This window comes from Sylvia atricapilla, chromosome 3, assembly GCF_009819655.1.
Source record: "Sylvia atricapilla isolate bSylAtr1 chromosome 3, bSylAtr1.pri, whole genome shotgun sequence".
NCBI classification, from domain to species: Eukaryota; Metazoa; Chordata; class Aves; order Passeriformes; family Sylviidae; genus Sylvia; species Sylvia atricapilla.
This window is the reverse complement of record NC_089142.1, coordinates 112,131,548-112,155,844: the sequence shown is the minus strand read 5'-3', so window position 1 is coordinate 112,155,844 and position 24,297 is coordinate 112,131,548. Positions and strand designations below refer to the sequence as shown.

At 47.5% G+C, this 24,297-nt stretch overlaps 1 protein-coding gene across 2 annotated transcripts in view; it reads right to left on the bottom strand.

Annotated features, from left to right (window-relative positions):
- RALGAPA2 (Ral GTPase activating protein catalytic subunit alpha 2) overlaps positions 1-24,297 on the bottom strand; it is a 92,862-nt gene that overhangs the window by 10,908 nt on the left and 57,657 nt on the right. For both annotated transcript variants that reach the window (XM_066316655.1, XM_066316656.1), the window contains exon 39: positions 1,392-1,513. In XM_066316655.1, the coding sequence (XP_066172752.1) occupies positions 1,392-1,513 (122 nt within the window). The remainder of the gene's footprint in view (positions 1-1,391; positions 1,514-24,297) is intronic.

Here is a 24,297-nt window from a genome sequence, read left to right as displayed (position 1 = left end):
CTGTTCTACTTTTTAATGTAGGAAACATTAATCAAAGCTTTAAGTTATAAGCTTTCCTAGCATTGTTTAGTATTCCAGTTCATCAGAGATCAATAGATCCATCCCACGTTCCCTGACGCCTCTCCAGGACTCAGAGGCGCGATTATGTAAATGGCCCCGGCTTCCTCCCCCCTCCTACCAGCGCTTATCTCCAAAGCCTTCTGCCTGCTGCTCCTGGCCACCACTGCCCGGCCAGCACAGGCCTCTTATCTCCTCACAAAGCTCCGAAAACGCCAGGATTGGAGCCAACACGCCAGACAATGCTGCACAGCTGGTTTTATTCCTAAGTGATTTATGTGAGCAAATTTAATTTCTTCCTTCAGTGTTTCAGTTTAGATGGAAGATATCTGCTAACAAGTCGGGCTAAAGAGAAAATAGAGCAGATGTCCTGCAACGTTTATATAGGTTGGAAATAATCTATTCAACAATCCAAATGAGAAGCAGGGCATGATTAGAAAGTGCCAGTGTCACCCTAGGAGTGTCAATGACAGATTAAGGAATCTTTGTTAGAGAGTCCAGCACATGGTGACCAGATACTTTCTGGATACTGGAAAAAACCACATTTTGGAGGCACTAGAACCGTGCATTTCAGAGCCAAAGCGCCCTTTCAGGAGAGGTTCACTTAAACTCAATCAAACCAGCTGGGCGGCAATTGTGACTGCACACTAACCTCACCCTCCACGAGGCACATGAGGAATAAATTCCCCGAGTTTGGCACAATGCTGTCACCTCTCAGCAGGTCGATGACTGATGAGCACTGATGTGCGTGTGCACACATACTCACCACACACCCCGTGCCCCCAGCACAAACCCCTCAGAGGCTCCAGGCCAGGTGCTGCAGGGCAGCCTGCACTGACGGGATGGGATGTGCCTGCATCCCGCACACCTCTGCGATTCCCTAATACCACCCTGTTCCTGCATTTCTTGTGCATTAATCCTTGACCCTGGTGGCTCAGCAGCATAATCCCCATTTAGCATTAGCAGCAGCTTCCCCTGCGAGGAACTATTTCTGATAAGTGAGCCCTGATTCAGGTCTTGCTTTTGAACAACATATTCCCAGCTCAGCAAGAACCCGGAGTCCTGAATGAGCCCGAGCCCATCACTGCGAGAAAGTTCATTAACCTCTCCAGAGTTGGGGGTTAACAGGATAGCTGAAGAAAGGAGCAGAATGAATAGCTCTGATACAAAACAAATTAAAATGAATGTCATAATTCCTTTTGATATTCATTAGTTGATTCAGAGGAAGAACAGTGTTCTTAAATATGCAAGCATTTATCTACAAAATACAGGTGTACACCTGCTGCTCAAGTGCTTCTTGGAGCTACAGAGAAGAATAATGTGCAGAGACTCACCAGTTCCACCAAGGGAGTAGCTGGGAGAGGGAGAGAAGACCTGAGCGGCAAAATCCTCAAACGTCATCACTTCTTTGTGGTTCTGGATGATGGCTTCGAGGTACAGAGCTCTTTCCTCGTAGCTGCAATGCCCCATTAAGGAAAGGTGTGTGCAGAACTCCAGGCTGTCCCACAGCATCCCCAATCACCAGCCCCACCTCCACACTGACCAGGCAAGGAACAAGACCAGAACTGCCCCATGGTTCTGAATGGGAGCAAAAGGGAGAGGATACATTCAGGGCTGGAAATTCGGGGTAACACCTTCTGAGCTTCCTGACTGAGAAGCTGTGACCTGGGAGCTGCCGAGCATAGGAGCAAGCCCCAGATCAAAACCCACTGTCACAAACAGGCTGTGGCACTATGAGAAGCTCCTGGCACACATTATTCCTGTTCCAATAGCCAGAAAGTAACTGGATTGAAGAAAAAAAGTTACAGGAAAGAGGGATGCAATCTCCCCCCCTCTATTTGATCACTGGACTTCCTAGAACAAATTAAGCACAATAAACCAATTCCAAAAGTATGACAGTTATATTTAGGGCAGGTGCTAGAAGGTGCAAGCTTATGTATACCAAATAAATTATGCACAGTGGACAAACCCAGCCCACAATTTGCATGCATTATGGCCTGAATAATGCAGGCAACAAAGCAAGCTAACATTGAGACTATTGCCTTTTAATTAAAACTCGGCAACCTGGAACACACAGCATTCAAATGTGTAATCAAAAACCAGTCACCAATAAAACTTACAAGCGTAACAAGCTGAAGCAACTTTCCAGCTGTCTTAATAGGACCCCTGCTTTGTGGCAGCCTTTCACAGTGGAGAAAGCAAATCTTCCCCTTTTGTGTGCAGCTTCTGTCTGCTCAGAAGGTGAATATACACTTCCAATAACAGGATAACGCCTGGGACAAACCTACAATGGGCTGGAGAGCCTCACGTATGACTTTATGAATTAGGGCTTGCAGGAGCCAGAATGACATCTCATTCTCCATTTCCTCGGTGAAAACAAAAAGTTTTCAGTGCCTCATTGTGTTTCTGTTACGGGGAAATGCACTCAAGCTCTGCAAGGCTGTTCGGTGGGAGCAAAGGCCAAGCTGAATTTAGAAATTAGGAGCAGGAGAATAACACTAGTGACAGCAGAATGCAGGTGAGGGTATTTAGAATTGAAAAGCATTACTAATTAATATTGAAGTACCATTTGTGACTTGCAGTACATTAACAAAACCACTCCGAAACACTATTACAAAAAAAAAAAAAAAAAAAAAAAAAAATCAGAGAAAAGCAGTGCTTAAAGCCAGGAGACGATGGTGTAGTGTTGACCTAGAAGGAATAAGCAAAGTATGTCTTCGTTGCACACGAGTTCCTGCAGGCGTGGGAGCAACAAAGGGAAGAGAAAGAAAGGGAGAAATTTTGCGTTTAACGCTCGTAGAGAACGATTGATACGTGATAAATCTTCTTATAAACTTCCCCTGGAAGCCTGAAGAAAGAAAATCAATAGGCAGCACGTCAGCGTTTGCACCTGCTGACAGCGTTACTTGCTCAGTTTCCCTGCCTTGCCCGAAGCTCGGGAGAACGCATTCCTGCCAGCGCCAGCACCGAGCCCGCGGCGAGCGGGGCTGCCTCCCCTTTCTGGGCTGAACTCCTGATGACTCTTGTTAATGAATAGGCTGCCAAACTTCCTCGGAGGGGAGGCACACGCCTGGGCCCAATTCTAAAGGGACTGACGGATGCCATTCAGCGCTCATTATGGAGATGCCGATTCCGCGGCGCTCGGCTGTTGCCAGGGCCGGGAGGAGCGTGCTGCCGGGCGAGCGCCGGCCGGGGGCGGCGGGGGCTCCGCGCCCGTCTGGCAGCGGCCCCTGCGACACGGAGCTGGCACGTGCTGCCGCAGCGGGAGCGGCCCCGGACGTGACAAATTGCTCAAAGGGCTCAGCGACACCGGGAGCCGGCGACCACCTGAGCCTGCGGGCTGGCCGGCAGCGCTCGATTCATCGCCTGGCCCCGGCCGGGGCTGCTCCCGGGCTTCCGAGCAGGCCGAGGGGGACAAGAAAAGGCTTTTCATGCTCTGCCTGATAATGCCCTGCTGGGTCCCGGACGGCTCTGCACAGCTCACACGGCAGCACACACGAGCACTGCCCGCTTCGGATAAATGCCGCACAGAAAGGTGACCCAGGTTTGCTCTGCACCCAGTAAAATCCTACTGATGAGCTGCAGGATGCTGCTCGTATCACAAAAGATTGGGAAAAACCGCCCAGACAAACAGCTGAGCGGCTACAGGAGAGGAAGAACACTCCAAGATCTGGAGAGCCCCGCACGTCCAGCCAGCGCTTTGGAGGCACAGAAGGAAGAGCCCAGCTCAGCACCTCTCCTGCAACGCTGAAAATCCAAAAGCAGCAGAGTGAGGGCTAAGTGCTGCACACCCCAACTCCACTCACCAACCAGCTTGGCTTGGTGCTCCCTGTGCCCTCCTGGGCTCCCCGGAGCAGCGAGAGCACAGCAGCTCCTGCCATACAGGCAGTGAACGGGATGCCTGTGCTCGCTAGTACTCACAGCTTAATCAAAAGAGAATTAAGTGACTGCAGCAAAGTGAAATTAAAACTCCCTGCTATCTCTGTCTCAGTACATACGCAAATTTGGGAGAACAGTTGGGATTCATTAAAAAAAAAGTCAACTAAAATTTTACTGAAGTTTAGGAATTTGAATGTGGAGGCATCATGAACAAGCTATAAAAAAACCCTCCAAAAAACACCTCTGTCCTGTAAAAAAGGCATCATGAGATTTCCTATGTATGCTGCGTAGGAACGCATCTGTCCCTAAAATCCCTGGAGCAATACTCCTGTAAGAGCTGCCCCATGGAAACGTGCTGTGCCTTCAGCCTAAGAGCCAACCTTGAAATATCACTGGGTTACAAACACTAGAACCTCACAGTGAACCTTTGTGTCACGGCTCTCCTGTGAGCTTTGGGCAGAGCCCACCTGACACCAAGGTGCCCCCAACACCGAGCAAAATTTCGATCAAGAGCCACATAAACTACTGGTTTAAAAATGCAACCACTGATCAGCAACCCCCTAGCTCTGAGCAGAGGTGGGAGGGAGCCCCGAGTGCCTGGCTGGCTTCCCTAGAGCAGCCTCGGGGCTGGAACGCTGCAGGGAACACACAAATTCACTGCTGCGGCAGGCCTGTCTGCAGGGGACGGCTGTGAGCTTGAACCCTACCCTGGCGGAAGGCTGTACAGCTGGCTGCCCTGATTAACTAAGCTCAGGGACACCCCAAGCCCCCGGTTATCTGTGAGCTTGGGGTGTCCCCTGAGATCTGCAGATAAGTGGAGTTACACCAGACCCTCGAAGGAGCAGATCAAAAGCTCCTCTTTTAATATGTACGGCAATTTGACCTGCTCCTCCATGGCTGCATTATTTTACATTTTGCTTCTGCCAAGGCAGAACTCCAGAGCTAAATGTTTTAGACAGACCCAAACAGGTTTGGTTCTTTTTATTTCATATGAAATAATGACATTGAGAGCCATGACAAAGGTATGAATTATTGATCACGAATATATAAAAAACTACGGGAGAGCAGGAATTTAGGTCCTATTTGAAAACAGCAATCAAATCTCAATATCTGAATATTATGACGCTTCTAGTAGCATTTTATCAGCATATCAATTATTTTAACATTTCAACTACACAATGAAGGCTGTTTGAAAAAAACCCCAACACACTGAAATGTGAACATCAGCTATTTGCAATCAACCGTAACATCTTATTGCAGCAGCAGGATGACCTGCAAAGTGAAACACACACGACGTCCTTTCACATGGAGGATGCAAGAGAAGGCAGAAGCTTTTGAAAATTCACCAGAGGCGGGTACCACCCAGCAGTCAGCTCTCACGCACCAGCATCACTTCTAGGTTTAACCTGTACAACCAGAGCCAGTTTCAGACATACAGTTTAAAACATAATGACCTTGAAAACCCTTCAAAGTCCTCGTAACCTGGGTTCTGCAGGTGACCTGAGCCATCCCAGCGTCAGGATCTGCCCACTGTTTCCCTCCCTGCATACACACAACACTAAACCATATCACACTGCATTGTTGAGAAACAAGGGAATTTAGAAGATGATGACTGAAGCAGATTCTGAAAATACAGAACTTCTGCTTATTAACCCTAACTCCATGCTGACCTCAAGCAAAACTCTCAGGGCCCACTCCTGCTGATGGTAATGGCCAGCCCATCCCGCTTCATGCTACTGTTTGAAAATAAACACATTTAGGCACCATTTATATATTGTCACTGACACACGGAAAGCACAGTGTGCTCTGCTGACACAGCAGGCAAATAAAAGACCAGGAGTGTTTGTGGGTTTGTGGTCAGGCTGGGCAGAAGTGCCTGGCTGCTCTCCACAGCCCACGGGTCGTGCCAACACCACAGGGAACCAAGTGCCATGACTGGCACCCAGGACACCACCAGGATCCATGGAGAGCACTCACTACAATGCAACTCCAGAGGAACCCTAATGCGGCCTGCTGGCATGGACCTGCTGCAACTCCCATCTGAGACGTGCAGCCCACCTGGAGAAGAGCTTTCAGGGCATCAGGCCAGTGGAGAAGCTCAAAATATAGAGGGAAACAGCTCTTTCCAGCCCATCGGACATTGAGGCTGGCTACATGTCCATGTGCCAATTCCTTCTCTACCCAATCAGGGAGACCTGCAGAAAATCTTTGAATTTAGTGTTCAGTGCAAGAAACTGAGTGTTTTCTCCTGATCGTGTCATAGGGCCCAAAGGTGGTTCACAAAAAGGGTTTGCTCCTGACACTGCGACAGCAGTTTGGAAAACATACAAGAACATAAACGTTTGGGACTTACCAAAGCAGAATAAAGCCAGGACTATAACACTGAGGTTAGCAGAGACATGCTGGCTGATGACCTTTTTGTACATAACTGTCCTTCCCAGCTCTGAAGAGGATGGAGTTACTGTGCTTTTAAAATGTGGTGTTAGGCAGTTTTGGTGTGAAACTCAATCTGGCTGAAAATGCTTGCCATTGTTTACAGTCTAGTGATCGCCACTGCTGCATGAATTTCACCGAGAACTTTTGGGGGAATTTTAGTAACATATACCCTTCACTAAACAGGTGCAATTAAACTGTACCTGTCAGTCACTGCAGACTTACGTGCTTTTTATAAACCAAAGCATCCAAGACGGAAACTTTCCAGTGGTGCCTGTCTTAAATTGGTCCACGTAACATGCGTGTGTGACCGTTGGGGTCTGTGTGCCCCTCTCCCCATGGCCAGCCCTTGTCACAACCATCTGTCCACGCTGCAGCCAGGGGAGCCAGGGCTCCCTTGGCAGAGCAGGGCCGGCCTGTGCAGGGCTGCTGTTCCTCCTCCTCATCCAAAACAGGCAGATGATCCCCTGCTGCCAAAACCAAGAGCTCATCCTCTCTGCGGTATAATTTTCTGCTGCTGTGCCACCAATCGCACTGACAGGCAGCCCTCTGTGCTGGAGGGGATGGCTGGAGCCCAGAACACCCTGATGTGGAAGAGACACATCTTTCACTGAGACTGACAGGTACAGAGAGGTCTGCAAAGGGATTCCTCATTTGTGGAGCATTTGCCCAGAACCTCGGCACCACACCCGGAGCTCTGCCACATCCCACACCACAGCAGAGCCTGGGTCCCACACAGGACCACAAAAGAACCTCAGTGCTGATTGATGGAGATGGGCCTCAGGTCCCTGAGAACCTGCGAGTGCTCCAAGTCACAGGGCATGTTGCCACAGCATTTCCCAGCACACACGGTGCAATATGGTGGCTCCTGTGCAGATGGTTGCCAGTAATTGCTTTAAAGGGGAAAGTGCAGCAAAACAACAACAGAAACACGTTTCGCATGGTTTCAAAGCATCTCTGTGGAAATCAAGCAGTGCAACAGCAAAGCCATTCTGAAGGTGCCCTGAGGCAAAAGGCTCACACTCATCTATGCGGCGGCGGTGGCGCCTGGCTCCTGACGCTGTTGGGCAGTGCCTGGCCCAAGGTGTGCTGCAAGCACCCATCTGGCAGAAGCACTCACCTACTGCTCTGGGATAGCAAGAATATGTAGCACATTAGTCATGCCAAGTGCTTCAGGGGAGAATCATGCATTTATTATGAATAAGGCAGAAAACAAGCTTTCATCTTAATTTCCAAGCACTCCCACAGGTGGGAAGCCCTCAGGAGCAGACACACGTACCATTACAGACTGACTGCTCCACAGTGGGAGCAGAGGGACACCAGGTCACCCCCCTGCTCCCATACTACTCTCCACTCTGACAGCACTCGAGCTCATCCCTACCCAAAGCTTTGTAATTCTACCAGAGTCCCTGCAATGCACTCTTCCCAGCCAGTCCTGTTTGTACACAGACCTGCTGTGTTGAAAAAAGAGCTGGGCCTGAGCCTCATCCCCTTTATTAACTTTGCTGCCATTGTGTTCCTCATGTGCTACAGAAGTGACAAACCACACACAACTGTCCCTAAAACAACACACCACTGTACATTTTGCATGGAGCAACCAGCCCTCTGCCCATCCAAGGTCCAGTCAGCCACTGCATTCTGTGCTTACCACTGTACTAACGTGGCTTGGACAAAACTATTTCAATTACAATGATGACATAATGGCCTGTTACCAGTTCAGAGCTGCAGGAGCTCTGACAGGTAACTCATCCCACAGGGCACACCGAGATCTCACCACCAAGAGGCTGCTTATGAAAGAGTTCTTTATCATGACACCTGGGCACAACGTCTTCCCCAGTAAATTAGTGGGGCATGATTCCTCCCAAATATGCTTTCTCTGGAGGTAGCCATACAGTTCCCTACTCAATCCTGAGAGATAAAGGGACAAGACTTGCCCAGGTCTAATTGAAAGCCACCTTCCCAGTGCCCCAGACCACTGATGCTGAGCTCCTCTCTCCTGAGGGCACTGGTGAGAGCAAGAACCCATACTGGGATCACAGTGAGCCACTTAGCCAAGATCTGCACTACCTCCACTGTGAAATTCCAAGTGGAGCTCACAGGGATCCAGCCAAACTCCAGATCTCATGGTGGTGAAGCCAAGACAGCTGGGCAATGAGATTCTCGACCATAAATGAAGAGGAGCTGCTGGCAGGGGGACACTGGGCCAGCTATACCTTCCTATCCTGTACCCAGATGTGTAGGAGAGGAGCAGACTTGCCTGCAAGGTTTGTGAGTTTATTTTATGAATCACATCAGTTGATGACAAAATGATGTTGGTATTAACACATACCTTAGAATTCTGTAATTAAAAAAAAAAAAAAAAAAAAAAAAGCCAAAGACAGAGAGTTATAAAGGTCTTTGAACTAGTGCTGCTATATTTTGGTCACTGCAGATGGACAAACATACAGACTTGCAGTGTCTCCAGTTTAACAGCCATGTACATTTAACATTCCTACACTTGTTGCCATTCCTCTCCCCAGACACAAGGATATTCTAAAGCCAGAAATGTCACCAAAAGAGTTCACATGCCACATGAGATCTGCTCCACAGTGCACCTGCAGACAAGGAACAGGTCAAGCTCCATCACAGCAGTACCCAGGTGAAGGCATAGTTTGGAATCTCCTGGTATAATGCCATACTCCAAACCATTTAGAACCTGAAGGTGCCAGCCTCTGCATTTCCCAGCTTTGAACCCAAACCGCCAGAGACAGGGGAAAGGGAGATAATGCCAGACTCTTTTTAAATGAGAATGTGCCACAAAATTGTTTACATACAGCCTAGAACAAAATTATTTGTGCTACCATTCACGGGGTGTCATTCCCACCCTGTGGAACAACTGCAGTAACACTAAGGTGGCTTTGTGTACTCAGGAGACCCAGCCTCACTGAGCTGCTGCTGAGCAGCACACAGACAGTGGGATTCCTGGAATTATATGGAATATAAATGCACACACCAAATGAATTTGTCCCTAAAAGAAGTTCAATTCATTTAGTTCTAACTAAATCACAGCCAGTGGAACGACATCTCAGAAAGGGGCACCTCTGTGCCTTGGACATAACTGATGGACTGTCAAACTCACTCATTAAGGAACAAGTCTTCTCAATTTATAAATATATTTTCTTGCCTACAAAATGTTATCAAACCCTGTCAGTTTGATACAAGTATGATGATCTGGCAGCTACAAGCAGAACAAAATATAATTACACAAAGTAATTTTGCCACTTCTAGTTTATTACAAATATTCTCATTATTTCTGGGTCTAACACTAAATGGCTCAGTTTCAGGTCTATTATAGTTGGCAATTTACATTTATCAATCAGGGACAGGTAACTGGGGCTTATTATCACATCCATTATGAGTGACACCATTTGCAAGGTGCTTAATATGAAACAGACTTGTTGCTGTGGTGAGACAGGCTGCAAAATTGCTCCATGTTAGAAGGTAGAATGAATTAGAGAAAGCCCAGCAAGAAGGCAGCGGGGATGTCCCAACTTTAAATTAAAACCAATATAAGGAGGACAGAGGTTTAGAATTATCACCTGACACATCTGTGGATGTTCCAAAGCAGGGACTGAGCGTGGGCTGCCCCAGGCACAGGGCTGTGGGTGGCACACGTGGGCAAACAGCTCCCAGGTCTGACCAAGCGCCAGAGGCTGCAGCGACTCGGTGGAGGCTCCACTGCTCAGTGTCCCTCTCCCTGCTCTACCTGTGCCCCCAGGTGGGTCCCTCCGGCCACCCTGACCAGTGGCTGGCACCACACTGCAGCACCTGGCGCTGCCTCTGGCTGGGCCCTGTGGCAGCTGAGCCCAGAGCTCCCTGCTGCACTTCAGTGACACTGGTGGGCTTTGTAGGGTTAACAAGGAGCACGGGGAAATCTTTTTATTCATATAACACAGAATGCCTTTTGTTGATCTTTGAATAATGTTGCTTAAAATCTATTAAATGAACATACCCTTCATTTCAACAGCCCTGCAACAGGTAGAGCAGCACACACTCACTGCTGGCTGCCTCGGCCAAACAGCATCCCCAAAAGCAGGTGATTAAGTCAGCCTTTAAAATAACTTTTTTTTTTCCCCTTGAAGGTGACCCCCCAGTGGGGGAATTGTATTCCACTTCCACAGCACAGCTCAGCCAGTATGCATGCTGTGATGGCTCCCCATTTACACAGAGAAGTAAATTAAAACTCTGGTGCATATTTATGAAATCTACTTTTTTTAACTTATGAGGTGGGATGTGTGAGTGGAGAGCAAGCAAAACTGAAAATATAAGTGACTCCTTCACAAAAGGCAAGTCAATACATTGCTTTCACTACTGGTAACTTCTTCTAAATGTTCTACTGTTTCTGAAAAACATTGCCCATAAGTTTCAAGGGTGGCCATGAAGTCTTATCAATGCAATTAATTACAGGAAAAGTTACTGAGTGAGCAGTACAATACACTATTAAACAGCCAAGTTCTAAATCCAAGCACAAGAGAAATGAAGGTGGAAGTAGAGAGAGAGCAGTGGGGAGGGCTGCTTGGCTGGCTGCACACTCAAGCTGACAGCCTGCTTTAGCACCCAGGACTGGAAAATTCAAACCAGCTCCGAAAAGGAATGAAAATGAGACCAGAAAGCAGACTATTGCATACAGGTACATATTGTATACAGGTATTAACACACAAGGGAACGCGAATGGCAGTGCTGAACCCCAGAACAGTGCAAAAGAAAAACTCCTGCCTATAGGAACAAATATGACATAAACAAGGAGTGATGAAACACAAGGTGGTCCCAAAGAACATTTGGGGCATTGTGTGTATTCAGGTTAAAAGCCATTTAAGAGCAGGGCAGGAGCAGAGCAGGCTGGGGCTGGGCCCAGGAAGCTGCACATCACCAGGTGGGAGGTGCAATGACCTGTGCTGGTGTGAGAACCCTAGGTGCTCACAAGTTTGGGTCACACAGATACACCAAGAGGAAAGAGCATCAGTGAGCAATTGTGCTGTACAAGCACTGGGGCTATGTCCTCCTGCATCCCCAAGGTGTCTGGGTTATGGAGCACCCACTTCCACCACGATGAGATTACAGCCAACTCGCAGAGCGGCAGCACTTTGTTAAAACAGACAATCTGATTTGAGATGGCAAACGAGCGAGCCAGTGCTGCTGCAGAGACAGCTGTGATGGGGGGTGTGTGGAATCCTGCAGGAGAGGCACTGGGCCCTGTAAGCCAGTGCAGGCAGGAGAGGTGAATGGCAACTGGTGACAAGCGAGTCACCACTTGTCACCACAGTCTCGGCTGTTTCTCCGAGACTACCAAAAACCTGCCCCTCAGCCCCCGGCGACAGCCCTGTGCCACTCTGCTCCACACAGCCGTTTCCATCTGCTTCCTGCCAGGCCCTTGTGACACGTCTCATTCTGCAGCAGTACAGAGACACTCCCTTGTGAGGTGACTGCAAATCACCACACAGGCCGACCGGTCCCTGGCATGTGCCTCTAAGCACTGTCTGCAGCTCTGCACGCCACAGAAAGGAGCCAGCAGCTCGGTGCTGGTGCCCAGGGGATGCTGTGCTCAAGTGACACAGCCTCCCCCCAGACCCAGCCCGAGCACAAGCACGGGAAGCTTCTGCCGAAGGACATCACTTCCTCAGTGTTCTCACTGCTGCTTCCAGCCAGCGCTCTTTAAGCGAGACTTCTGAAGTTCTTTGACATCCTTAACTGCTGAGTCATGGCGGGTATAAAAGGAGATCATGAGGATCGCAACGAGAAGGCACAGGAGCACAGGATGAATTTTTAATGAAGCATCACAGTTGGTGGAAGAGAAGGAGGAATATGTGGGGACTATGACCCAGAAGCTACACAGCAGGGACACTGCATGCTGCTGTCCTATACAGGTTTTCCCGTATTCAAGTTTTATTCCAGGTTTTGTTTAACTTACTGTCTCAAATTTCACACAGTTTGAAAAGGAAGGCTTTTATCATTCAATTACCAACTAATCCGTCTTCTGCAGAACACAACCAGTGCTCCACTCACTCCTGTCCACGCTGTCTCTTCCCATACTTATGTTCTGAGGAACTCAAGAAATAATTCCTTCTCAGTCAATTACAAAAGGAGAACTGGTGTCTTTTGGCATAAGAAAGGCTGTTCACAGCTGCTCATTCTCCACACACCTTTGTCACTATGATTGGCACCACCCACATCAGGCTCCTGCTACATCAGCTCAAGCTGGTCCTGTGAGCAGCCTGAAAAATTTTATCCATTACCTGGAGAATGCCCACTGCAACCCAAGATGAGCCCATCCAAATAATTTCACTTGCCAATTAACTTTGGAAATACATTACAGCCTTGTCTTTGGGTGTGATTTCAGAGCCTACAGGCGAGTGCCTCTTGCACTGCCAAGCTTTACGGTTTGGACCCGCAGCATGACTCTGTAACTGCAGGAACACTGGCACACAGAAGTGGGATATTGGATATTAAATATCTGGCTTTTTTGGCAACATGTCTCCTCACTGCCTGCCCTGGTATTCCTCTGTGCAGGCACACTGCTATCTGATCCCCTGGACAATGCCAGCAGTATCACTGCAGATGCTGCTACCTTGTGCAAGATTGGGCTCCAGGCGTTTGAATCTGCCTCTCTGAAGCAGATACTGCTCTGCAACCCGAAACAATACCCAGCACTTCACTATGAAAAGAGAGAAAGTGAACATTAGCACATCAAAGGCCCCTTTCTGAAAGAGGAAAAATTGCACGATGCACACTTTAATCTTTCTGACAATCTATGCATGGCCTGACCTGAATTTGTTTTTCATACAAATGGGAATGCTCCATGAGCATGTCTGTACCAACAGCAACAAGAGCAGAGAAACACGAGCTAGCACAGACTTTGAACTTTTAAAATATGGATTAACATGCAATAATATTTAACAGCTGATAGAACAACATCCCTCTTATCTCTCTTAATAAACCCAAACAACATCAAACATTTTAGAGGCAAACAACAGAAAGGCTGGTAAAAATATTTCAATCTAAAAATAAGTTAGTATTAAACAAAATACAGGCAATGTTAAAATCTTAATGTAAATGCCTATTGCAGAAAATCAGTTACCTGACAGAGAAGAGCCTGAAGTGTAATTCCCTTAATTAACACTTCCATTTAGCTAACTAAGGGTGGAATGTGACCCCTGGTTACAGATTTAAAAGAAAATACTGCTAAAATACATCTGCAGCATCTAAACTCATTCTGTTACATTAAGGCAGAGATCTGCGCCTGTAGGTCTCTTCCCACTGGGAGGACTCACATCTATCAGCCCTGAGAAGCAAACGATGGGGACATCTTTGCACATCCAGAAAACCAGAGCACATGCAACAGCACAATGCCACCAGAGAGGGGCAAGAGGTCTCTCCTCTCATTCCTTTACTGGGATGCCCTGTTTGCTGCTCAAACCTCACCGAGACTATTTGCACAATTTTTTTTCATTTGAAAAATGTGTTTCTGAGAGTGTAAATGCTCGTGGAGAACAGGAAAGGGACTGCCCAGGAAGAACATCCCAGTTTTCTTCACGTAAACAAAACAGCACCCCCTAAATACCAGCTGTAATGGAGTGGTATGATTCACAAACACGCCCTAGTAAATGCACATGCTGAATGGATTTGTTCCTAACTCAATCTCAGCCAGAGGAACAAGGTCTTGGAAGAATTTCAAAAATATCCCAACCTTGGACTTGCAGAACATCAGCAATGGAGAAGAGGCAGCACCATGGCTGAGTCCCACATATCTGGCACTGCACACAAACCAGCACGTTCCCAGACAAAACACCTGCACTTCCCAAAAAGCTTGAGGAAAAAATCCATTTTTTCTTGCAAATCTGCCAGTAACAAAATGCTTCAGTCCCAAAAAGGAGCAGAAGAGCACACGTGGATTTGCCAAGTGGACTGTTTGAAATGTGCGATCAATGGTAAGATGATGAGCTGGCACACAGAAATACTGGAAAAGGAATTAAAAGTAGCTGTTTTGGAAATCTCTCCACAGAGAAGCCTGCCTGTGCCTTGGACACCCACCGTGCAACAGACCAGCACGCTGAAGTAGCACAGAACCAGGGGCTCGCTTCACTCATTTCACAAAAACCATCTGCAATTTACAGGGTTTGTGTTGCTAAGCATGGCCCCAGGCTGAAGACCTTTATTTCCCTTCATATTTTGCTTCTCCAGGATACATCCTTGCTCAAAGTACCGGCTAAAATGCATACTGGGGGAGGAAAGAATGGCTGGACCGGCAGATGGTCGGCCTTTGGATGCTGAAAGGGATTTTGAGGGAGTTGAGCAGTATGACTTAATTATTGTCCTGAATATTGAAGGTAAACACAGATCAATCCAAACGAGGCAGAGCACAGCTATAGCACTACAGTGCTGTGTATAAAAACCAGCAGCAGATCACGAATGCAACAATGCAAAAAACCCCCAACATTTTCTTTAAGCTCCTGCCACTGAAAATACTGCCTCTCCTGTCTGCTCAGCAAACACAAATTGAGTGAGTTTTTAAAAAATGCAGTTATTTATTCCCTGCACACAGATCCCTGACTCAGCATGTTACTGCACAGTCAGAAGGCACAGAGGTGAAGCAGAGAAATTCTCAGTACTCAGGAGTTTGGGTCCTGCTGATTTCTCCCAGTCCTGGACCACAACAGTCTGACAACTCCAGCAGCAGTGGTGGATTCTGCTCCATCCTAAGAATCTCCTTGTAGTAAATGCTACATAAAACTAACAAGCTGTCTCAGGCCTGATGCTCAAAACGTAACAAAAGGATGAAATATGAGGGCAAGAAAACGTGTGTCTGCAAGGTACCACGTTTCTAATGTTTTTCCAGTAAGTGCTAATATGAAAAACGAAACATTTGGTTTACCGATCTCTGTGTAGCATCTTTAGCGATACAAGGGAAGATTCAAACCCGTTGGTTTGGGCAGTAAAGAACACTGGAGACCCTGTCAGGCGTTTGTTTGCAAACCCCAGTCTCACTGACACTGTAATTGATGCACAAAGTGGGAACAGAAAGTAAAATCTCACCACTTTGCTTTTCGATATCCCGGGACTTTGTGTATTGACTTTTGGGATTCCAAGCTGCACGTTGCTCTGGCATTTAAAACAAACGGAAATGCTGGCATGCAAATCCTATTCAGCAGCTTGAGAATTCTGAGGGCTTTTACAAGGCAAAGAACACGTTAAAAGTTCATTAATTAACCAGTGCTTGGGAACAGATGGAATGGCTATCTGGGCTCTAATTACTGTAAGTTGGGACAGAAGTTCACAGACTTTAATGAGGTTCAATAAAATGAATGATTACACATCAATTACAATTAGAGAAACCTGTAAGATGAGCTGAATTATCATGGCAACAAGTCATAAAACATGGGAGCACAAAACCCAACAGGTTCTGCAAAAGCCTAGAAAGAAAAGGTTTCTGAATTCTCCCGGACTGGAACAATCCCTCTCCTCTGCCAGGCTTAGGGAGTTAACCATGAGGGCTGTGCTGTCCCTCTGGCAGCCTGGGGCTGGTGTAACTGCCCTTCCTACAACTCAAAACCTTCTGATAACATAGACTTGTATTGAACAGTTAAGGACAGAAAAATCTTCCATTTCTTACCACCGGAGCTGCCTGCGGGAAATCGTGTTTTCAGAGCATCAGATTTCCCAGCTTTGGGAGAGGCTGGCAGTGGGGAGAGGAAGGTGATGGGGTGGACACAGAAATTCAAAGTACAGAGCCCTGTTCACTTATGATCTAGGGAGTATCTGAGCAGCAGGTTCAAGGCTTGTTCTCCCAAGTGCTCCGTGCCTCTGTGATCCTGCCCGTACTGCCTGAAGGGCGCCAGTCTGGCAAGCAAAGCCATCACAAGCACCCTTTCAACACCAAGAAACCACTCAGGGTCACAGGGACGGCACAAGTTCGGGAAAGAGATTTCAGAAACACAGAAAAGCAAGGGCCTGGGAGCTTGAGCTCTATCCCTAAGCTGTAATGGATTCAACTGTCAACGGCACAGTTTTGGTGTCAAAGCTTTGCAGTACTGAGACACTGAGCTAACGCCAGGTTTGTTACACAGGTAACGCTGAGATTTCAGTGAAATAACTGCACCCAGAACAGCCCTTCAGGGGTTGTCAGCTGGAAAGTGGGCAGGGGAAGGCCTCTTTTACTTCAGGAAGCCACAAACTGCAGGCCAGCAAGATGTTAGATAATCCACTGTCTCATGGGTGAAAATCAGCCAGGTTGATGACCCTAAAGAGTTGCCTCAAATCCAGCTGTTCAGCACAAGCTACAGTTACAGTTCTCAAAAAAAAAAAAAAAAAACAAAACTGTCCCAGGCCAATTCAGAGAAGTGTTAAAACCCAGAAAATTACCTGAGACTTTGTTTAACAGAAAATACTGTACACGCACTAGATTGTTACTAACCATTACGTTTAAGGAATCATCAAAAGCCATCAGCTTCTGTTTGTATACCACAACCCTGACAGTAAAAAGCACTGGGAAATATACACAGAATTATGATGCTGAGGAAAAAAAACCCCACAGATTCAATATGTCAGTGAGACAATCTGCTACAAAAAGTAGCTTTCTCTTATTCCTCTCACTTGATGTCACCATGTTCATGTCCACAGTAACAGGATAGCTTTCAAAGCTTTTCAAATGCAGGTTAGAGGGGAAGCCTCTCCTCTCTAAAGGACGATGTAGGATTATGGTGCTACCAATCAAAGTATCTTTTATGCCTCTTATGAGGCACAAAATTTTCTGTGCCTCCCTCATTTTGATGTCAGCTGCACAGAGCCAGTCAGGCTGGAGGGGAGTCAGATCTGTCTCACCTCCTCAAAGCATGGCCAGCACTCAACTCAGCCACTCATTTTCAGTAACAGAGAAACTAAGTCATGAAGAAAATCCAAATCTAAACCTAAAAACGTTTTTCCTGTTTAGAAAGCTGTTCCTTAACTTTTGATTAAGCAATTTCAGCATGTATGGCTGATGGAAACCACTGAAGTCATGGTCTCTTCAAAAGAGAAAAGGAGTTTGAAAAATAACCTAAGCCTGTACCGGTGCTTGCATATTTGTGTTACCACCAGTAGCTGAAGTGCTGGGGAAGTATCCATGGAAATGCCCACACATAGATCTGCTCTCCTGCAGCCTTTGTGCCTTCCCACTGCCGTTTCTGGGACAAGGGAACAGCCCTGCTGGGTGGAAACTGCCTTTCCAAGGCTGGCACCTGGGCTTTGGCCTGGGTGAGGACACAGCGCATCCCACCCGACCCACTGCGGGCCGCCGTGGAGTCATCATCCCCCCAGGAGCCCTCCAACCATCTCCTGGGAAAGACTGTTCCTAAATCCATGGCGGTAGGAGCCTTCACCTGCTGCAGTGTGCCTGCAGGGGACCCCGTAACAAGTGGCTCCCGGGGAGCTCGGCCACCTCGGTGCCTGGCCACAGGTCCCTTTGTTCCTCCCTTTGTTGCACCGGGGGGAGCAGGAGGAGCGCTTCCCGCTGCTGCCCCACTCTGCTGCCTCCCGCAAGCTTTTTGTCTCAGAACACTCCGCATGAGCCCCGGCTCCTCACTCCCTCCTAACCAGCCTTTTATGACCTATATAATTCCACAAAAAGCAACCAAGATCCGCTTCGGTTTTCCCCGAATTTCGCCGTTTAATTTGATGATTACGCTGTAAGAACTGAGACACATGCTTTTAATCTAAATGATTCAGGGTAATTTAACTTGATTTTGTTAAAACGCCGTACGTTCTGCACAAAGGAATCAGACTGCAAGGTTAAGAATCAGCATCAGGGATACCAGCAGCTCCCTCTAGTTGGAAAGTGCATTATTATTGTCCCTGAAGAGCCAGTAAATAGCAAAGATCCCCAAATATTACAAGCTGCTTACACCGAGTGGCTTGGAAATTCGCGCTGGCGTATATAAGCCTTGTAAATCCACCGGCTACAATGTTTGGATTCCTTCCCCTTAAATAAAAATAACTTTTTGTTATCTATGGCGGCGACTTCCGATTATTTTTTAATACGTTAACTACCGAAAAATTTAAAAATCCCAGCATTTGACAAGGAATCCACTTTGGAACAAAAAAAACCTGCTGCGTGATAGAGTGGCGATTTGCAAACCAGCTTTCAATGAAATTGAAAATAAGCGTTAGAGCGTGCATATGCTTTAAATAAATATAGGGTTTCAGACACTGATCCAGAACCCATCTCCTTACATTTCCATGGCTTTGAAACTAAAGAAGAGGCTTTCTAGCCCGAGGGGTTAAAAGTGTGGGTGTGGAAGTGGGCTTTTGTTGGAAAAATTAGCAATGCTATGAGTCATTGTGCATTAGCAGCAGAATAGTTTTGCATCTTGTATGAATCCAGACACCATATGCCATGCGAGGCCGGCCGGCGCTGCGGTGCCACGTGGGCATCCCCAGCGGAAAGGCTGTCGGAGCGCGCAGCGCGGCCAGCCCGGCCCGCCGGACATTGTCGGGAGCAGCAGGAACAGCTGGTAAGCCGGGAGAGCCCCGCTCGCCCGGGCCGCATGCTAATGAGGGCGGCCGGGCCGCACAAAGCCCCGCGCCCGCGGGAGCGACCCCGGGGCCCGCGGGAGCCGGCCAAAGGCGCGCTCCGCCGCTGGCACCCTGCTCTGCCGGCCCCCCTCACTCACAGCTCGGAACCCCGAAGCCCTTTTGCTTTTCACCGAGCCGTTCGTGACAAAACCCCAACAAAATTAACCCCGGCTGCGAGCGGGCAGTGAAGTTCCCGACAGACACAACGGAGCTTTAGCTATGCACGTCTCTTAGAAGTGAACGGAGGGAAGCAGCAAAATCATCAAAAACGACTTCGGAAAGACACAGAATGTGAACCCCTTGCAAGCCGGCAAGAACCACCACAAGATGGGAGGAAGTACTTGTTAGTAACCCGAATATCCCAATTTTGTTTCTGTCAAACAACGAAAGAAGGAGTGAGCACCTGTCACGAAACACACATTGGAGGCTCTTTGTGTAACCCAGAAGAAAACATTAAGCCCCGCGGGACAAGTGTTTGCACCTCTCCGTAGGGCGCACCTTCCCCTGAAAGGGCTCTTGACTGTCACGAAGGAAGCCTCGTACGGGACTGTGTGCCCCTGCAGCCGCCTGCAAGGCATCTCCCGTCCCGGGCTCCCGTCCCGTGCCTTGGCAGGACACGATTATGCCACCCAAAGCACACTGTTCCCAGCAAGATCAGAACTTCCCAGTCTCTGGGCAGGGCTTAAAGAGGCGTGGCTGTGTATTTTAGGACCCCTGTTTGCAACCGGTACACACACGTACTAGTACACGTCATTTAAAAATCCAAGGTTGAGTTTGTTTTGTTGTTTTTTTTTCCTGACACATATCACACAGTGAACTCGCATTTCATTTAAAAACACATTATATTCTCGATGCCACTTAACTCCAGGTTTGTTTTTGGAACCCTCCATTATATTAGCCAGCTAAGAGCTTCTACTACTGCTGGGGTTTATTTAGCGCTACTGAAGAGCACAGATGCTGCCCCGAGATCAGCAGTTTAAAACTCCGTGTTAGAATCAGCCTGGGATTTTCTCAACAACCCTCAGTGAACTTGGCAGCTCCCAGCCCTGGGGGAGGATAGTGGTGCCTCATGTTATAGCGCCAAAATAAACCACACTGTTCCCGTGCAGCCTTCCTGGCTACTCTCTGCCACCCCAGCAATGCAGGTACAACCTGGGTGTCTAACACGGGCCGCCCACCTGCAGTATCAGGGATGGACATGAAACAGAGAATAAGGAAACGTGATTCCTTTGTGTCTGCATAGTGCAGCAGCATGTGGAGTTTAGACCTGCAGAAGCATTTTATACTCTTTAGATATGCACCGGCGGGATGCAGTGGATTCTCTGCAAGTCCATGAAGAGCTCTATGAATGAGACCCGAGGAGCTGCCTCCACAATCCCATGTAATGCCGCCTAAAAGCTTTGCCTCGCATGACTTATTACAGGCTGGAGAAGATTAGAGGCATCGACTGCTGCCTGCAGAAGGTTCTGGCTGTGAGGAGGGAAGGCAGAGGGGACAGACGGCTTGGCCATCGATCGGCTGCGGCCACGTGGGATGAAGGGCAGAGCTGCCAGCGCCTGCCCATGCAGCCTGGGCCCATCCACGGCTCCCTCGGGTCTGGGAACCCTTGGCCAAGGGCGGCGAGCAGGACCTGCTCCTCCCCACCTACACTGGCCACTGACAGGCACTCGTGCCAGCCAGGACTGGCTGCCTGGAAAGAACACTGTCAGGTGCCACGTTACATAAATTGTCACACATGCTTTAGAATTTCGTTGCCCTTTCTATCAGCATTGGTATAGCTGGAGGGCACCACTTCTTGGGATGAAATAAAGGAGACAAACTGTAAACCCTCTCTGACAGGAGTAACAGGCTTTCCATCTCATTTCCCTGGCACGATCAAACACGGCCTCGTACCCACAGCAGATCTCCAAACGCCAGTGCCACAAAACACACACTGAGAGGGACACAAAACATGTCTGACACCACACGAGCCTCCAGAACATCTGACAGCCATTCACACAATTAAGTCCCTCATAGCAAATACCTTTCTTTCACAGATAAAGCAGGTAAGCAGATCAGGCATTCTCTATTAGGTTAATCAGAAACTGGCTTAAATCAAGAAAGGGATTTAATTCAGAATTTGAAGCTGATGTTCTTTGCTTCATCTTCTTGGTTCCAGATATTAACACATCTAGGATATATTAGTATGTCAATATCTGGATGAGATATAATGAATTAAAGTTATGGATGTCTTTTTTGTTATGTGTTTAGATGGAGTTTTAGCTTCACCCCTGGCTGGCACAGGTCAGCAGGCACATCACTGCCATTAACAATGGAGAAAACAGTGAGAGAGTTACTCATCTATCAAATTACTTCTCCAGCATAAGGGCTGTGTTTTCCTCAGGCCCACAAAAAGGAGTGCAAACTGTGAGCTGGGAAACGGTGACATCCAGTGCTCAGATATTACATAAGGCGTTCTCATCTTCACTGCGCTCGTTTGTGCTTGTTCCAATGCACAGACACCTCCAGCACCTCATGTCACAGCAAAGTGGAGTGCAAGAGTCTACAGGCAGAATTAGATCAAACCCCTCTGCTGCCCATAAGTACAAACAAACTTATCCCAAAAGTGAGATTGTGCATAGAGATAATTTTATAATCAGTGTGTTAATAAACCCCAACAAGAACTAGTTCCCTATTTACTCATTCACAGGAAGTAGATGTAGTAGCTTGAATTGCTAAGAACATAATTTAAAGACTACCAGAAATCACTGAAAAACACAGGGAAGAAGTCCACTGGTGCTGGCACACGGGCCATGTTCCACCCTGCCCAAGGCAGATTACAAAGAGCTCCTCAAAGCTGAGGTAACATTTCAGACACATTGGGTTCTTTATTCTACTTTTCTCTAAATTCAGTTAGCATCCCAGTCAGGAAGGACTGAGAGTACAAGAGTTATTTGCAATGGTGGAGAAAAACAAAACAAAACAAAACAACCAAGTGGTAAGATACTAGAAATAACACTGAAACTATTTTTAAATTAAGCCAATTCAACCCAAGGATAAAAGAAATAGCTCCATTTGGAAAGACAACCCAGGCAGTGAGAATTGCATTTCTCTGGGGATTCTAAGAAGAGCTTTTTGCTCGGACATCACTCTCCCTGAATCTCTAAGTCTTTTCGGAGACCAGGATTAAATTATGGGCCAACCAAAGAGCCTGACAACTGCCAAACTAGCTACATTTTCATGTCTGTAGGTTTACTAGCACTTGAGCTTAGGAACCGTCAGCTTAGACAGCAGCTGCTAATCAGGCCTGTAATACTTCAGTCCAAACCCTGGTTTCCTCCAGTATTGATCCTGAGACAAGAGCAGCTCCCAGAGAGGAGCTCTGCTGCAGCTTAGTGCCATAGTGCTCTGGATCACACAGGAAATCCTTCCCAGCACACAGCTTGTTTCACACAAGCTGGACGAGTGTTCAGAGATGCACTTTTACAGCCCCACTCCCACCAGTTTTTGAAAAATTCAGCATTGCTGGAACCAAAACAGACCCTTGCTTAGTTATGATATGTAATAATTTGCTTGCAAGAGGGTTTGTTCCTTCCTTTCACCCAGCACATACAAAGGAAGCTTGGATGCACTCAATACCTGCATAAATAGATTCATTTCAGTGTAACAGTTGTAGTAAGCTTAAATATTATTTAATCTTCTTGTAAAATTTAAGTTCTCTTTTTACTTATGATTTCTGTGAGTCTCAGTCATATTTAAAGTCAGGTACTGCCTGAAAAAGCAGCCTGGAGAGGCTGCTGGAGCACATTGCCTCATGCTCAGCAGTTACTCAAAGATGGCAAGAGTCCAATTAGCAGGGGCTGCAGCCGCTCAGCCTCAGTGCTCCATGGCACCAAGGAAGAATAAAATGGGAATTTGGAACATAAACTGATGTGCAGTCATCCCCACCCATGGAAGCACCGCAGCAGCGGCAGAGAGAGCACTGTGCCAAAGACAACTGAGCTGTGCTTGCACCACCCTGGGCTGGCTCCTGCGGAGTGCCATCATGTGACCTTCGATGGACACAAAGAACCTCCAGTCAGAATGGCTCTAAACTAAAGTTTAAATATCGCTAATTGTTTTTTTAACGGATCTCTTGCCCTAATGAATTCCTTAAAACCAACAGCGTTACATGAACGTAAAAAAAGAGATTAAAAAAGCCTGATGTGGTCTGCTGTAGCTACCTTCTTTATTTTCAGAGATTTCCAACAGAAATCCGTATTTGGGCATGGCAGTGGAATTTGTGTCATCATGACCAAGTGGCTGCGGGCAGCGAGATGCTCCCGCAGCTCTGCGGTCCTGGTCCCCATGGAAACCAGACTTGGATATTGTCCTCCGCTTGCTGGAGCACCAAGTCGGGAGCCTTTTGTGCCTGATGAGATTTCTTCCACAACCTTCCAGCAACAGACCCTACAGCTTCCTCCTGACTCTTTCCTAATTGAGATGCAAATTAATCTCTGTGGCTGATTACACTTCCCTTACAGCCCCTGACAAGTGCAGCTGTAGCCAGAGTTTACAGACTTTCCAACAAGTGACTTCAGCTGTCACTGCTGGCAAGATGCTGCCCCAGCTTCCCAGCACCACGCAGGGCAGAACAGCGATGAGTTCCTGCAGGTACTTCACACCCTGCCGCTGCTCCAGCATGAGCACCACAGACACAGCACCTTATCCCCACTGAACCACCAACACCAGACAAAATGTTTAATTCGTCTGTAGCGACACTGGCGTCCAAATGTCTTCAGCTACTGACCCTTAGCAGAGATGTTGCCTTTTAACATGATCCATGTGCCGAAGAGAAGCTGCAGATCCTCCTCAGCTCTGTCTTACTCTATCCTGCAGCCCTCATCCCAACTACAGTTATGACTGGTGTGTGCCAAACATTCTCTCACTTTGTCAGCAAGATTGCTTTCTATTTCTCCCTCTTACTAACATTTTTGGAGTTATTTCCATCTTTGGTCTGATAAATGCACTTTCATTTACTGTTTGCATCCTGTCCTGCTTGTGGCAGCTGACACAGCAAACACCAAACCTGGCTCACTCACACCCTTTGGACAGGCCCAAAATCATCTTCACACATCTACACACTCACATTCCAGCTGCTGGTTTTAGTGTACTTCAGAGTGTGCATTATCTACCGAATGAATTACAGATAGCTTTCTCTCCAGCTCCACTATCACCCCGAAGGGATCTGCCCACCACATTTCCTTTGTCTCATTTCAGGAGTTGCTCAATCCACTTTCATTTATCAGACAGACAAGTAGCAGCTGATTCACTATGGGCAGCACTGGTGCAAAAGCAGACGCAAAAAAAGGCAGAAAAGAATGTGGG